This window comes from Pleurodeles waltl, chromosome 5 (assembly GCF_031143425.1).
Source record: "Pleurodeles waltl isolate 20211129_DDA chromosome 5, aPleWal1.hap1.20221129, whole genome shotgun sequence".
Taxonomy (NCBI): Eukaryota; Metazoa; Chordata; class Amphibia; order Caudata; family Salamandridae; genus Pleurodeles; species Pleurodeles waltl.
The window spans coordinates 1853529632-1853547512 of record NC_090444.1 but is presented as its reverse complement, the minus strand read 5'-3'; the positions used below and the strand labels follow the sequence as shown (position 1 = coordinate 1853547512).

The 17881-nt window shown below is 45.1% G+C and overlaps 1 protein-coding gene across 2 annotated transcripts in view; it reads right to left on the bottom strand.

Annotated features, from left to right (window-relative positions):
• Nucleotides 1-17881, bottom strand: part of LOC138296871 (uncharacterized) — a 246381-nt gene that overhangs the window by 118542 nt on the left and 109958 nt on the right. For both annotated transcript variants that reach the window (XM_069236360.1, XM_069236361.1), the window contains exons 17-20: nucleotides 10551-10810; nucleotides 8823-8946; nucleotides 5716-5922; nucleotides 3614-3769 (exon numbers count right to left, since the gene is read on the bottom strand). In XM_069236360.1, coding sequence (XP_069092461.1) covers nucleotides 3614-3769; nucleotides 5716-5922; nucleotides 8823-8946; nucleotides 10551-10810 — 747 coding nt within the window. The remainder of the gene's footprint in view (nucleotides 1-3613; nucleotides 3770-5715; nucleotides 5923-8822; nucleotides 8947-10550; nucleotides 10811-17881) is intronic.

Genomic DNA, 17881 nt, shown 5'->3' with positions numbered 1-17881 from the left:
AGTTACAGTACTATGAGTAGTCCCATTAGTGGAGGTAGTTCCAGTACAGTGGGAAGTACTGTAGGTAGTTCCAGTACTGTGGGCTGCCCTGGTACTGTGGGTAGATCTGGTACTGTCAGCAGGCCTGTGGGCAGTTTCAGTATTATGGGTAGTTCCAGTACAGTGAGTAGTACTATGAGTATTCCCAGTTCTGTAAGTAGTGCCAGTACTGAGGTCAGTCCCAGTACTGTGGGTAGTTCCAGTACTGTGGATAGTCCCAGTACTGTGGGTAGTCCTGTAGGTAGTCCCAGTACTGTGGGTACTCCCAGTATTGTGGGTTGCCCTAGAACTGATGATAGTCCCAGTAGTGTGGGCAGTTCCATTACTGTGGTTAGTCCCTGCACTGTGGGCAGCCCCCAGTATCCTAAAGATGTGGGTAGGTACAGTACTGTGGGTAGTCCCAGTACTGTATATAGTCCCAGTACTCTCGGTATTCTCAGTACTGTGGGTAGTGCCAGTACTCTGGTACTATGGGTAGTTCCAGTACTGTGGGTAGTCCTGTGGGTAGTTCCAGTATTGTCGTAGTCCCAGTACTGTGGGTAGTACTTGTGTAGTCCCAGTACTGTTAGTAGTTCCAGTACTGTGAGTAGTTCCAGTACTGTGGGTAATTCCAGTTTTGTGGGTAGTCTGAGTACTGGGGGTAGTCGTGTGGGTAATCCCAGTTGTGTGGGTACTCCCAGTCATGTGGGTACTCCCAGTATTGTGGGTAGCCCTTATACTGTGGGTAGTTCCAGTACTGTGGGTAGTTCATGTACTGTTGGTAGTCTTATGGGTAGTTCCAGTACTGTGGGTAGTCCCAGTAGTGTGGTTAGTCCCAGTGCTATGGGTAGTTCCAGTACTGTGGGTAGTTCCTGTACTGTGGGTAGATCCGGTACTGTGGCTAACCTCAGTAGTGTGGGTACTCCCAGTATTGTGGATAGCCTAATTACTGCAGGTAATGCAGAAGTGTGGGTAGTTCTAGTACTGTGCGTACTCCCAGTACTGTGGGTAGTCCCAGTAGTGTGGGTAGCCCCATTATTATGGGTAGTTTCAGTACTGTGGGCAGGCCTGTGGGTAGTTCCAGTATTGTGGGTATTCCCTGTACAGAGGGTAGTACTGTGAATAGTCACGGTACTGTAAGTAGTGCCTATTGTGGGTAGTTCCAGTACTGTGGGTAGTCCAGCCCTGTGGGTAGCCCCATTACCATGACTACTCTCAGTATTGTGGGTAGCCCCAGAACTGAGGGTAGTTCGAGTATTGTGGGTAGTCCCAGTAGTGTGGTTAGTTCCAGTACTGTGAGTACTTCTGTGTGTAGCCCCATTACTGAAGGTAGTACTGAGTAGTCCTAGTACTGCGAGTATTCTCAGTACTGTGGGTACCCCAGGTACTGTGGGTAGTTCCAGTACTGTGGGTAATCCTGTGGGTAGTACTAGTACTGTGGGTAGTTCCAGTATTGTGGGTAGCCCCAGTAGTGTGGTACACACACTGCTCAGCCAGTGCCCCTCAGTCCAGGCCTTACGGATGCAAGTCAGGGTTGGTAGTGTTTGTGTCTTGCTTCACCTGCGTCAGCTACACTCACGCGCGTGCCTGGACTCGTGCACATGCCTAGACTCACGCACGTGCCTGGACTCATGCACGTGCCTGGACTCACGCATGTGCCTCGACTCACGCACGTACCTAGACTCATGCACGTGCCTAGACTCACGCACGTGCCTCGACTCACGCATGTGCCTCGACTCACGCATGTGCCTCGACTCATGCACGTGCCTTGACTCACGCATGTGCCTCGACTCACGCGCATGCCTAGACTCATGCACGTGCCTAGACTCACGCACGTGCCTCGACTCACGCATGTGCCTCGACTCACGCACGTGCCTTGACTCACGCATGTGCCTCGACTCACGCGCATGCCTCGACTCACGCATGTGCCTGGACTCACACACATGCCTCGACTCATGCATGTGCCTCGACTAATGCACGTGCCTAGACTCACGCATGAGCCTCAACTCACGCGCGTGCCTGGACTCATGCACATGCCTGGACTCACGCACGTGCCTGGACTCACGCACGTGCCTGGACTCACGCATGTGCCTGGACTCTTAAAGCTTTCTTTACAGCAACCCCTTCTGCGCCCACACACCACAAAGCAGAGGATGAGACAATTAAATGTAAATATCAAATACCTTACATAAAATACAAATAGCCCTGAGTGTTCTCTCTCTGCCCTCTCCTCTTTGTGCAGCAGGTGCACTAACCCACCAAGCTATCTTCCTGGTGTTGGAGTTTGTGCCCTGGAGGCTGCAGAACATTGCAGCAGCCCCTCAACCTCCACAGCCATTCTGGTGGGATCGAGGCTTGTAACCTGCGGGTGTCAAGTGCAGCACGTGCCTTAACCCACCAAGCAACACCGCTGGCTTAGCACCAGTGACCTGCTGACTGCCCACAGATGGGAGCAGGAGCCCCTTAACATCCCAGTCAGCTTCAGCTTCTTTTCAAATCCTGAGACCCACACTCAGCTTGGCCAGTGCACCAGAGTTGTGCCCTGAAACAGTCCCTGTAATTCTCATAGTGCGGCCAACACGTTCTGCTGCACCAGACATCATGAAGAACAGACCTCCACCCCATTCAACTGCATCTGGGCCTATCCTCGAACCCCCTGCGGCTCGCTCGCACTGGTCCCACCACTTGGCGGTGAAGCCACACACAGATCTCACACACCTGCACAGTAGCACCCCACAGCCACTCTACTGATCCTCTACAACAGCGGTTCCCAACCTGTGGTCCGGGGGTCCCTGGTGGTCCACGAAGCCTCCTCAGGGGCTCCGCGACTGCTTAGAAATTAAATAATATTAACAGATTCGTAAAGTGTATATAAATAAAGTGGCTAAATGTACCACTGAAAATTTTAAAACAGACTGTAAATATCAAGGAATTTGAAATTGGAGGCTAAAAGTTAAATCACTATCCTCAGGTTGATTTGTGGGCGCTGTACAGGTGCATCAAACAGAATATGGTATGGACGATGTGTGGCTTCAACTGAATTTAGAAAAGCTCTAGCCTTCCTATTAAAATTCATATTTTCTTTATATTTGTTTCCAAATTAAATAAAATCTTTTATAATTTGTGTTTGTGTTTGATGAATGTTTGTTTCTGTATTTTTTGTGTATTGTTTTGAGGCTCAAATCATAGACAATGTTTAGGCCGGGGTCCCCGTCTTCTGGTAATGACTCAGCAGGGGATCCCCAGATTCCAATAATGATTCAGTGGGGGTCCCTAGGTTCCAGTAAAGATAAAGTGGGGGTCCACAGAAGTCAAAAGGTTGAGAGCCACTGCTCCACAAAGTATAGATGCTGAGGTGATTCTTTAACATAAATATTTCCCACCCCACAATACTGCAGTGGTGGCCTCCCCCACGGCTGCTCCATGGTTTGACACACAGCATGTGTGACCTTCGGATCTTCTCTCTTCTATCCACTTTATTGACTAATCTCTATACTTCTTCTAAGACATTAAGAATCTGCACTTTGAACACTTCAACAGACTATCTTTTCAACAAACCCTGTTACCCCAACTCCAGGAGAGATCTCCAACTCACCTCCATTTCCTTCTGCTTGTCCTGCAGCTCTTGGAGTCCTTCCAAGCCTGGCTCGCTCTTCACCGCAGCAAAGTCCCTCTCCGTTTCCACAATGTCCTGGCCGAGCGCCTCTGCCTGGCTCTGAGCTGAGGATATCCTTTGGGACACTTCGGAGAGCTGTGGGGGACATGTGAGGAAACACAGAGGGCGATTACCCACAGGGCAGTGTGGCCGGCAGGCATCACTACATGTCCATGTGGCCACCACACTCTTATGGAGATGATCCAGAAGGCCAGAAGACACAACACTATACGTCTCCAACACACTAATTTCAAAACCCCACAGCTCCCTTGCTAATCCTACGGCCCCTTATGGTTACCATGGATATGGTGCCCTAGCAATGAACTGGTTCTACAATCCCACCATGCCAGGATACACAGAGGTACCACTCTTGCTATGTCCAATTTCATTTCTTATACAAGGTCTAGTGGTTGAGTCCCCGTTCCACCCCTGGGATTAACGCTTGCTGCTTGGGGCCACTGAAAGTATGCTCAATTTTGGCAAAACTGTTATCACCAATGGAGTAACCCTGAATTCCTCAGAACCTGGGAAAAAATCGATAGCAGAATAAATGGTTCTGTTGGAAAAACTTAGGGTCTAATTTAGAATTTGGCAGACGAGTTACTCCGTCACCAACGGGAGGGATATTCCATCCGCAGTATTACAATTTCCATAGGATATGATGGGATAGTAGCACGGCGGACGGGATATCGATCACATTTGTGACAGAGTAACCCCATCCGCCAGACCCTATATCAGGCCCTTAGTGTATCTGCAGAAAACAATATAAAGTACATTTATTTATGTGTTGTCTTATAAAATCATCTGAAGAACACTGGAGAGATCGTATAAAGAAAACAGTTTATATAAAGTTTATACCGAAGGATATACAATGACAATAAAGATACCAAAACTAAAAGTGCTCCGTGCATACGTGCAAAAGTGATTGTGCAATGTGTCAAATAGCGCATAATACATAAATTGGAATTATTCCCCAATATGATTCTATAATGATTCTTGAGTCGGCTGGTCGGGGGGCAAAATTCATTGCAAGGATATGCTGATAGGGCTCTCTACTCAGTTCACCGAATCAATAGTTCAATCCACTCTCTCTGTGATTCAGGCTCGGAATTTGTCATCAACGTTTCAACCCACCAAAAGAAAGAGTAAATCGCACATCAAAGCAGGGTCTTCATCAGGACAAAACAAAGGCACACCCCAGCTGCCTATATGATGACAACAAAAAATGTACCAGGGAAGGCAACAACTACCTTCACAGAATACCACTAAAAGGGGTGAACAGTTGTTTAACAGCCCCTGGGAAATCCTCTGGGAACAAAACCAAAACTCTACACAGACAGGCACATTGTTGTAAAAGGAAATACCTCCAAGTGGGGAAAACACACTTATAATGGCCCCGTGGAATGACCATCCCAAAATATTGAGGGGTGGCAGGCAGAAGCTCGTGTGCACGTATAAGCTGTCGTATCGCACAAGAGCAGAAGCGAGCGGGCAGCTTCTCTCACATGATACCAACTTATGGTGTCATTTGAGAGACGCTGCCCGCTAACAGGTATTTTCTATTTTGTATTGTATTCTGCAGATACACAACGGGCCTGATTTACAGTTTGGTAAACAGGTAACTCCGTCACAAACGTGACGGATATCCCGTCCTCCATTTTACGATTTCCTTAGGATATATTGGGCTTGTAATACAGTGGACGGGATATCAGTCACATTTATGACGGAGTAACCCATCCACCAAACTCTATCAGGCCCTAAGTTTTTCTGAAAGGACCATTTATTCCGATATCAAATTTTGGCAGAGAGCATCACTTTTTGCCTGGTAGGTATTAGGTAGCACCTCGCAGTGTTGGAACAGTAGACCGCAGATGTCACTGCTGGGCCTACAGGAGGTACCTTTGTGCTGCTACAAGGGACTCAACTTAAGCAACACTGCTAGGTTCTCTAGGGGGCCAGAACCACTCTGTGTTCCTCTGGGGATGGTCTGCAAGGCCCTACCGCCCCAAAGTCATGCACCCCTACCCAGTTCATAAACATACGAGATGTGCCAGGCTTCCGGTCTCCTTCTCAGCGGCCATGACTCTCTCCCGCTCCTTGACAGCATCGTTCAGCATGTCCACCGCTTCTTGGAGCTCGTCCAGTGGCGTGGCCATCTCTTCCACATTCTCAACAGTCACCTGCTTCTGTCCTTCCTTCGTCGGCGTAAGGCGCAGCGGCTCACGAAAATCAAGCCTCCTCCTCACCGCCTGAAAGAAAAATATTGCAATCAGAATCGTACAGACCATTACTTCTGCCCAGACCTGAGAGTCAAGTGGTCCTAGGTGGATCTCATGGGCTTCAAAAGTCAGATGTGGAGCCAATGCTGAGTATCCTACAATGCAAAAAACACAGTGCCCACTACTCAATCTGGCTCCCCCCAACCAAACGAGAGCTTATTAGTTTGGCAACATTGGCTAGGATAGAGGAGATCAGTGTATGCCATATATATTTTTTTTGTCAAGGGCCAAGTGTTATCTTTTTAAGACACAGCTTGGGAAGTTCCTGTGTGTGGCTATCTGTGCACAACAAAACAAGCCACTATGTGAAGACATGACTCCAGGGCCCCCCACTTGGCCCTCGGTGTACTTTGTCTATTAAGGGCTTACCTCTGGTTGCCCTACCTTTTCCTCTCTGGAGACTTGAGGAACTGAATGGCTACTTTACAAGGGCACGAGAGGTGGCCAGTGAGAAGTACCACCCACAGAATTTCTTAGCTTCTCACTGGAGGTGCAACACAAGCTGGTTATTTGTTTGGGGAAGGTCAGGGGTGTTAAAGTATTTTGTTAGGAGCTATAAAGTGCAGGCTGAATACTGACTGCCTTCTAAACACTCCAGAACCATGCAATCATCAGTTACATTAGAAGAAGAACCTTGTCCTTAATGTTTTCAAGATATCCCGACATTGCCCAGGGATAGCGATGAGGTCGATAGATCTTGGTTTAAGCTCTAAGGTAGCTAGGATCCTGGCCATGACACATTTGTGGGGTGTGCACACTGCTAAATGCTATTCTTGCCTCAATTTTAGTCTTTTACGTGGGGAATTCTCATGGCTCAACTTCAGACTATACCTCCTTTGACATTGGCTGATATGTTTTTGGTGGATTGCACCAGACAAGCAAATCCATCAGGTTTACACCTACTAATGTGCTTCTGTCTCGACAATGGGTAGATGGCAGGCCTTTAATTTAGCTTCAAGAAGTGTGATTTCACACTCAAACAGAATCTCTCACCCAATAAGGCCACTTCTTGGACTGCCAAACTTGTTCCAACTCTGCCGTACTCAAAAAGCAAGCAGGGTACCAGCATGTCCTTCCCTGTTAAAAGGGTGCAAACGCATTGTCCATAGGACACCTACGACTCTCATTCCACAGTCCCAAAAGCAGTTGCAATGTTTGGTGGTAAGTGGTGACCAGGATTAAGCAACTCCCTAATCACGCCTTCTCTAAATGTTATAACACAACACAGTCAAGGATGCTATAATTACCAAGCACACAGTGCTACCATCCACCCATAGAACAGTCATTAAACCTTACCCAAAATAAATATGAATCTGCCCTGAGATACTACTTGTACAGTGAATTATGTTGCAAATTGCAATTGTCCTGAAGAAGGCAGGTTACAGTTTCTTACCACAGCCGAAACACACCAACAGCTTTACAATTACAATGGCCGGGGAGGTTTCTTAAAATGTTTGAAATATGCTTTTTGTAACTTATTAGATCAATAGTAGTAAAAATTCAACTGATTATTTTTCCTAAACTTTGAAAAAGAAATGGAAGGCAGACACTGCCTTTAATGCCATGATATAGGGTTATTATAAAGAGAGACGCATTGTGAGAAAGGTATCTCATATGTAGGTGTGCATGACAAAAAGAGAGGCAGCGTATCCTTACACCATTAGCTAAATGTTTAAAGAACTTTTGTAGTCAAAAAATGTTGTGTAACACAGGGATATATTGGTTAAATGATTCATCCATTATAGGAGCTGTCACTCTGGCACAGGATTCTGCTAGAAGAATATTTCAGTGCGCTTGAAAATTCATATTGTGATGACTTAATATATTGGATGGGGCACTGAGGCCCATATTCATGGCCCTTGAGGTGCAGGGCAGTGGAGAAAGACACCTTCATGCGGTGCCCTGCGTCACAGGGACATGGCAGGAATGCACTGTATTTATCCAATACTGTGCATGCCTGTCCTTCCCCCCTGCGCTGGTGCCCTTTTGGCAGCCTAGTGGTAAAAGTAGGCCCCCTTGCACCATGGTGCAAGGATGCCCACGTCGTAGGCAGGATTGTGTTCATGAAGTAGGGGGCACCTTCCTGCACAAAAACAACCCTGCGAGGCTTTTTCCTCTTCCAATGCATGGTGCAGACTGCAGCCACATAGAAGGAGGAAAGAACGTGGAGAAATGTTGATATTGCTCCTTGTTACGCCTCTCCTGGGAGGCGTATCTTTTTGGCGTATTCCCTGATTTACAAGTTCTTCTAAATCTGGGAATGTATCAAAATCCATGGATGTTGCACGAGAACAGCCATACAACTCCCATGGCAATGCCTCCCTGGCAGAGAGTAATGTAACGCAGCGCTTTGCACTGAGCTACATTGCTCGAGATTTATAACGCCACGGAGGGCCACGCAAGGTGGCCTTGCATGGATCCATAAATCTCACTTAAGGTTTGCGTCACTCTTGCTCCACAGTGCGTGGTGCAAGAGCGATGCAAACCGGGCCAGAGACATGGTCCTCAGTGTAAAAGAGTGAAGACCTTTCAACAAATAAGTCAATTATTTCATACGGGAGCCAGCTTGGCACGTGGGGTGTTGATGGTATGAAATGAACATAAAGGACCTGATTTAGACATTGGCGGATGGGTTACTCTGTCACGACGGTGATGGATATCCCATTAGCTGAAATATATGTCCCTTTATTTCCTATGGATTTAGGTTTCTGTGGACTGGATATCAGTCACATTTGTGACAGAGTAACCCAACCGCCGATAACTAAATCAGGCCCAAAGTCGTAGATCATGTAAAGGGTGTGGTGCAGCTGGCAGTATGACCCTGGTGCTGTTGACACCTATACGTCTGTTGCTCATGAAGTGTTCCTTACCGGCGTCACGTTCCTCGGGCTCAGTTTCTCCTCCATCTGCACATTCTGTAAAAATTCGGACAGAACCAACGAATCTCTGAGGTCCAGCTCTCTGCGCCTGACGGCGTCTTTCACCAACGCAAACCTGCCAAGGTAGAAACGATGACATCCATAGAGACAGCTGACAAGCGTAATGGGTAAGGATACTGACGCATTGCCGAGGAGCCCAAGGATTCCTCTGTCCTCAGCCATCTTTCCTCAGCCACACCAGACTGTACATTAATGCCAAGGCCAGAAGACACATGTTGGCTACCCATGAGTCCATCAGACTCATGGTGTCACCAGGAAACTGTTTTAGTTAATTTTAGTAAGTTTTGTCTCATAACTGTACATGCGGACGAATACCCTATATGAGGTGCAGGATGTGTTCCTAGTGGGACCCGACGGAGGGTTTTGGCCATCTTTGGTAAAATGGGGTATCAGTGGTTACAAATGAAAACACCAAGGGGCTTATTTACAAGCCCCTTGCGCTGCTTGTGCGTCACTTTTAATGACGGTCCAGCAGCGCAGAGTGAGACCCTTATCTAGGAGGCTTTTTATGTCATCATGAATATAATGTAAGGCAAAGAAGCGCAAGTCACTGCGTCCCCTACACTGCATCAGGGGGGCATTCAGTGGGCGTTGCATCACCCATGGGTTTTGTCTCAATCCCAGATTCACAAGGATCTGTAAACCTCGGAATAAGTTAAAGTTGTGCGCCTCCCCAGCTAAGGTGTTTCGAGGAATAATATCCTTATTTCTTCTCAATTTTTTCTCTTTCTATGTGTGTTGCATTCTGCAGCACAAATAGAAAGAGGAAAAATCCTCCATGGATTGTTTTTATGCAGGAATGTGTCCCTTCCTGCACAAAAACAAACCCTGCCAACAACGTACACATTGCGCACCATAGTGCAAGGGGGCCTGCGTTGGTGCTAGGCACCAAATTGTGTGCCAGGGCTGGCTGAAAGGACAGTAATGAACCGTATCTTGTAAATATGGTGCATTTCTGCCCTTTCACATTGGCATACAGCAGCACAGCAAAAAGACTTGCAACGCTGCCCTATGCCGATTCATTGTAAATATGCCTCCAGTTCTTCAAAGGAGCTAAGAAAAAAGCCATGTTACATTGAAACCTGTACTTTAAGAACACCTTCTTCAGGGGCCCTAGTGGGGACCTAGAGGGGCCTAAGGGGCTCCTGGGGATGCTGAGGGGAGTTTAATCCCCAGTGGCCACAGTGCCATTCTCCCTCTTTTTGGGTGCAAAACTGTCTCACTGCTGTAAAATTCTCTACTTCAGAAGCTTGCATCCTCATCACTAAATGGGCTACCTCTGTGCACCCATGTCTGCCAGCTACTGGGCAGTAACAGAACATACATATCCTTCTCCCAGGTGCCTGGACAGCTCAGTCTTAAACTTTTGAACAAATATGATGTTCTTACTTGTACAGCTTATTTCTTGGAGGGTTTTTTGGACCCAGGCGATTGCGTTCAAAACTGTGATTATTCACTGAAAAAAACCTGTTCATTGCTTGTATTTCTTCCCCATCCCCTGGTTTCTGAAAGGATGGCCAATCAACCACTTCTCTGCTACAGGAGCACTGGGACTTTGAAGAAGCCCACCAGTCTCTGGATGATTTTGATCTGGATCTTAATGACAATGTGAGTTGGTCTTTCATTGCCAGCTTGGAAAAGACATATGGTGGGTCCTACCTTTCCTCCACTGCTTCTGCCCTCTTCTGGATCTTTGCAGCTAAGAAGAGCCGGCTGCCGGTGGGGATCCTGTCTATCTCCTCCCTCAGCGCGTGGAGGGAGACGCCGTGAGAGGACAGCTCGGTCTCCATGTGGCTGGTCTCTTGGAGGTCTTTCCTAATGACGTCTGGGTCCCTCATGACGGCAGGCTCGGACAGCGAGCTGGCCAGGTCCTGCAGCCACTGATCCATATCTGCGAGTTCATCCAGCACCCTGTGAGCCTGGGGCGAAGGGGAAGAAACAGAGGAGGACAGTCAGTTATAGACAAAGACTCATCTCTATCATCTGCCGGCAAGAACGTCATAGGTAGGCTCACATGTTAGACTTACCAAACCATAGAAGTTCACCTGTCACAGTTAGAGTTATCTCAATTAACTATAACTCTTGCCCTAACATAACTATAATTCTCACCCTCACCATGCACTGCTTATCACCACACATATTACGGCACTGAGGACATCTTTGATAACATCATTGATAGTATCAACGTAATATTTGTAGTAAAAGTTTTGCAGAAAAACCTGTGCATGGCAGGAGTTATAGTTACCTGAGGGCACAAGTTTTAGTACTTGAGATAATGCTAACAGATGAATATCTATGGTTCGGTCAAAATATGAGCCTAACTACAATGTCCCTGTAACGTTTGTTTTTTTAAGTGAATATTATATATATATATATATATATATAATTAGAATTGCCGGGCAAGTTGTAGGGTAAATACATATATATATATACACACCCTACAACTTGCCCAGCAATTCTAAAGGAAGTCTTGGCACTCTGTGAGGTTTGATTGCAGTGTTTATTCTACAGAGGAGTTTGTTAAGACGTTTTGGCGCTCACACGCACCAGAAAGGTAGCTTTTGGTTCACAGATCATGCTTTTCATTTGGCGTAAATGCATTCTGTAATTTTAGAGATATTAAAGGAAAACCAAACGTGCATATCTGGGCGGAGCCTAAGCACAGATCTCATGGTGAGATCTGATTGGCTGACAGCACTTTAACCAGGAAGTGCTGGCAGCCACCTTGGGACCAATATACATGAAGCACCCATTGAAGTGCATTGTAGTGAACGGCAGGTTTTGATTGTCACAAAAATGAGATAATTTAAAGGGTGAAAACAGATTTTAGTTACAATCTAAATCATTTGTTGATGGTACTATACTAATTTTAGGAATTGGGGTGTGTTCGAAGGTGATTTAACTCTGCTGGAAATTTCATGAATAATGTTTGAGAGAAAACTGTTTTCTCATGATTTTCCCATAGAGGTTATGGAAGGTGCTCCAGAAGCTCAAATGAGAGCACATTTTCTGTAAATTATCTTTCTCAGCCATATGAGAATTTGGTCTGACATTCTCAGTAAAACATGTACTTCCAACAGGAGCAGGGGGTGAGTTGATTCCCTTCTGTCCTACTGCAGCCTCCCAGTATGTTCTAAAGAACAACTAGAGCGCTAACGGTCTTACTTATGACAAAAGTATGGCACACCTGATGTCATCTTGATTAAGCCAAATTAGTAAAACTTAAAACATTTAATTTAGAATGGAACAAAATGAGGGGACTCATTTTGTCATAGAAATAATGGCTAGTGCTGTAGAAAGAAAAATTAGGACACATTTTAAGTGAGTTCTCAAATATCTTCCTGTTGTACTTCAACAGGCGCAGCTTGTAAGTTGATTTATGTCGACAGGAGGCTAGCATCATGCATAACCTATTATTCATGCACCGACACCCACCGACCTCGCACGCAACCGGGGATTCATCCTGGACTCTTCACTATCTATGACTCAGCAAGTCAATGCCATCTCCTCCTCCTGCTTCAACACCCTCCGCATGCTTCGGAAGATCTACAAGTGAATCCCCACTGAAACCAGAATAACAGTCACCAATGCCCCCGTAAACAGCAAACTGGACTACGGCAATGCCCTCTCCGCAGGAACCACGGCCAAACTCCAGAAAAGACTGCAACGCATCCAGAACGCCTCCGCACACCTCATCCTGGACATCCCCCACCACTGCCACATCACAGCCCACCTGAGAGACCTGCATTGGCTCCCCGTCAACAGGAGAATCACCTTCAAACTCCTCACCCACGCTCGCAAGGCACTGCACAACTCCGGACCAGAATACCTCAACAGACGGCTCTCCTTCTACACCCCGACCCGATAGCTCTCCTCTGCCGACCTCGCCCTCGCCACCATCCCACGCATCTGCAGAACAACCACTGGTGGCAGATCATTCTCGCACCTCACCGCCAAAACATGGAACACTCTTCCTACCCACCTGCATCAGACCAAGGACCTCCTTACTTTCAGGAGACTTCTCAAGACCTGGATGTTTGAGCAGTAGCAGCCATCCTCCCCCCCCCCCCCAGCGTCTTGAGACCCTCAAGGGTGAGTAGTGCACTTTACAAATTCCCTGATTGATTGATTTATTGATACTCCGGATCAGCACCTTTAAAAGCTCCCAAATAGAATGAACACACATCACAATAGAATAGAATTTTGAGACTCATAAGTATATCCACCATTTTCTTCCTCTTTTATTTGCTGCTCTAGGCAGATAAGTATTGTTTTTGTAAGGATTGTATGAGTGTGTATTACTACTGTGTTTCTTTGGGAATTATCCACTTTGTATGGATTTTATAGTTGTTTCTTCCCAATTTATGGGTAATGTTTATAATGTATATTATTTTTAAATTTTCATTTTTCATGGTTTACCAGTAGGATTATATTTTGAGCATAAGGAATGTTTGGAATTATTGTTTTAAAAAAACGATTCTTGTTAAGCATTTATAATCTTAAATATTAACGTACAATCATTTGTTCATATTAAAATAAATATTTACCATTATAGAACGCACGTGACTTGTGCGCTCGAGTCGCGTGGGCTCGTGACGGGATGCACGACTTGTGCGCTCGAGTCACTTGCGCTTGTGACGACATGCACGCAGAGGAAGACACCTGAAAACGCCTGCGTCATCTATTTCAGAGGTTGTAGCATTTTTGGGGGGTGATTGAACTTATGTTCTAAGCGTGGTGAATGTGCCATCACGTATGCCTGTTTCTAAAGGAACTCGGTTTATTGGATTGACAATAGGGTCAATTTCTAAAGGAATTCGAGGGTGTGAAGTTCTTTCCATGGAAACAGTGGAAACAGCTGTGATAGAGTGGCAGTCTGTAATGATTCCACTCGCTTTTGTTGGTCTGCTCCTTGTGAGGAGTTATATTAATCATTTTATACAGAACTTAAGTGATTTCACCTAATAGATACATTGAGGAAATAGCAACTCATTTAGAGGCAGACATCATGAGTGAGCTCATTGTAGAAAAAGCTCACAGGAAGAGATAAGGAAAATACAGCCTAAAGAACTACAGTCAGTAGTTCAGGAAACAGTTCAGCTAGTATTGAACAAAAATAGAGAAAAGCGGAATTTGGATGATGAGGAATATTATTCAATATCAGATGAGGATGATGTGACTAAGGGTCCTGGGGGTAAATGTCTGAATAAACGTAAGCACATGGATGAGATGCTGAGTAACAGAGGAATCCAAAGCGGTGCAAAGAGAAAAGATGTCCAACACGACGTAATAAAAAGTCAGTTAACACTGAAAATAAAATTGATTCATTTGATGAATTGGGATCTTGCAGTAAAAAATCTGACTTAGACAAATATATTCTGGATTTAGAATATACAAAAATATGTAGATGTTGAGGAAGAAATTACAGTGAGACCTAAAATTAGAAAATTGTGTCCTGTTGTAGATCCATTTGGTGAAAAATTATTTGATCCCAGGGATATTCATCACCCTAGGGGCAAGGAGTGGTGGCCCTTGGACCATGTTGCAGATTATATTAAGTCAAGGTTATGTGAACCTTTGGAAAAGGATGAAAGAAGTATAATGAGAGCTGAATACTCTCAACCTGTTATTGAAGAAGAAGTGACTATCACAGCTAATTTGGACACCAATTTAATCATATACTTGTTTAAGCTAGGAAAAGATCATAGGAAAGGATTTGAGAAATCCCTAAAACAATGTCAGGATAAGGTCTTGGATATTCTGGGACCTTTGGCAAAAATTTTCGATGCAGTAGAGGATGCCCCGATAAAGGGTACAGATTTAGATATTATTACTCTGAGGTTGGTGTCAATGAGCAATGTGTTTTCTAGGAAATGCAAATGCCGGATTACTGAGTGAAAGGCGCAAAACAGTGTTAATGCGCATTAACCAGAAAGGATGTGATTTGGCAAAGGAAGAAATTTCCAATGAAGCAAGAGGGCTGCTTTTTGGTGGAGGGATGGTTAGGTCCCCTACTAAGTATGTACAGACTTTTACTAGTCTGGACAAGGCAAAATATTCCATGAAGAGAGTTCTTAATGACAGTAGATTTTATGGTAGGGCAGGACGGAGAGGGTGCCCTTCTGGCCGATCATATGGTAGAGCGAATATCAAATGCAATATTCAGGAAACCAAGTAAATGGCTCATTCAGGAGCTACGGTGGTTCTCAATTCTATCCCCAAAAAGGGAGAGGATGAGATAGATCGAACAGAAGTAGAGGACAGAGTACTAAAGTTAAGGGCAAGGTGAGTACAAGGACTATTTCCACTTTTATCCCTACAAGTGTTGGAGGAAGGTTGCAGTTTTAGAAATAAGAATGGGAAACAATAACTCAAGATGTGTTTGTTTTGCAGACAATACAGGGTTACTGTATGGAATTCGATCAAAAACACTTCCAAATGACAGAACCAAAAGAAGTGTTTCAGACAGAGTTAGAGAACATTGTACAGGAAGAACAAATGTTTTGTTACAGAAAAAGGCTATTGTGGAAATAGAAGAAGAGGACAAGGGTTTTGTGAGTACTTTGTTCTTGGTAGAGAAGAAAGACAAGGGCTGGAGACCTGTCATAAACTTGATGGGTTTGAATCGGTTTGTGACGTTCCACCATTTAAAAATGGAAGGGGTACATTTGTTACGACACATTATTCAGGATTTGGATTGGATGATGAAACTGGATCTCAAGGATGCCAATTTCACAATTCCAATGGCAAAGGAGAGTCAGAAGTTTTTACAATTCCGTTGGAAAAAGCGGTTGTATCAATTTCTTTTCCTTCCTTTCGGATTAATTTCGGCCCCTTGGTGTTTTACAAAAGTTCTGAGAACAGTTGTGGGTATTTAAGAGAAAGAGGAATAAGGATGATTGTTTATCTAGACGGTTTGCTCATAATGAATCAGGATGTTCTAGAGATACAACAACAGTTGAAAATAGTATTGTTTACCTGACGCCATCATGATTGAATCAAACTGGTAAAACTTAAAACATTAAGGGTCTCATTACGACCCTGGCGGCCGGTGGTACACTGGCAGTAACACCGTCAACAGGCTGGCGGTGTACCAGCAGGGTATTATGACCGTGGTGCATTAGCCACAGGCATACCGCCGGCCCCTCCACTTGACCGCCAGGCTTCCGCCAGGCGGCCATAATCCCCATGGATTATGAGTCCCCAACCGCCAGCCTGTCCATGGAAAGGATGGCGGCAAGGGGGACTTGGGGTGCCCCCAGGCACAGCCCCATCACGCATTTCACTGCCTGAATTTCAGGCAGTTAAATGCGCGACGGGTGCTGCTGCACCCGCTGCACATCAACATTGCCGCAGGCTCTATTATGAGCCGGCTACAATGTTGATGTAACTTTTCTGCTGGCCCAGCGGAAAAGTCATAGTAGGGAGCCACATATACCGCCAGCACTGGCGGTATAGTGGCACCCGCGGCTTCGGCGGTCTTTTAGTAAGCCCGTGGAAGTCATAATGAGGCCCTTAATTTAGAAAGGAACAAAACGAGGGGGTTAATTTTGTCATTGAAATTATGGTTAGTTCTATAGAAAGACAATTAGCATGTTTTAAGTGAGCTCTCAGATATCTTCCTCTTCTATTTCATTAAAACATTCTGACATGCCTCCTAAAACATGCACTTTCATCACCAGCAGCAGACTGCCAGTTAACTCTCTGGTGATCAGCAGCTTGCTACAGTGTTCTAATGAGCAACCAGAGTCCTACATTCAGAATTTCTGCCAAAAGTGTGGCACATCTGAGCGCCATCTTGATTGAATCGAAGTGGAAAACTGAAAGCATTTTCTACTGACGATACTGCAGTAAATAAGGAAATTAGGGTGCCAGGCCCGCATCCAACCCCCACCATGCAATGCGATGGGCATCTTACTTAACCGTAAAAAAAAAATAGAAATTCACTGAAAAAAACAAATGTTACAAGGATATTATAGTTAGGAAATAGAATTTAAAAAACCTTACAAATTCACTAAAAAAACAAAGGTTACAAGGATGTTATAGTTAGGTCTAGACTTAATGCTGCGATGGGCAGAGCACGGTAGATTCTATTGGAAGTGGTCATTGTTGATAGCGGAACCATCGCAACCGGCACTCGGGAGATAGCAGCGCGTGCCTAGAGGGGAGGTAGGAGTAGTGAATGGCAGCCTGGAACTGACAGACGCTATTGAAAACGGAGTGCTGCAAGCAGCCGCCAGAAACAGCCATTGTTTACGTTGTGCCTCTGTCAGGAAACGGTTCTTGAATACTTCATTTGCATCCTAATGTTGGATATTATATATATTTTACTCAGACTCTGGACGGTTCTTAATGATACTGGTTATACATGTAGATATAATTTGAGTTAAGCCCTGATGAAGTCCGTGAGAGTACTGTTCTCATAGGACGAAACACGTGTTGGCTGTGGCTGTATGTGCTACATGGATACTGACTTCAATACTGTGTTTACTACATGAACATGGATGTCAAAGGACAATTCTGTGGTTACTATGATGAACTTTTTTGTTGAACAATAAATTGAGCTTGAAACTCTCCATGGTATTAATGCCATTATACATTACATATTGATATATTACTTACTTGGAATTATAGATTCATGGGTGCCCTGACAGCTGTGTTTTGTCATTGTGAGTTTCCCTGGAAACATTAGAGGAGTTAGGAAGATCCTCTTGCCAGGAGCACCATGTTAAAATTGGAATGTTAATGCTATTATATTGACTCACTGTGAGCGCCCATATCCTATGACTTGCTTCCTATGTGCTCTCAATTTTCTATAGTTAGGTCTAGATTCTACATGCACAAAACCATAGAAATTCAGCAGTTATAGAGTTATTTCAAGAAACATAAATCATGCCCTAAGGTAACTATAATTTGCGGACTATAACTTGTAGACCTGTGCCTCTGGTGGACTTTGTATGATTCCTGCAGACCAGTGCCATGTTGTGGTA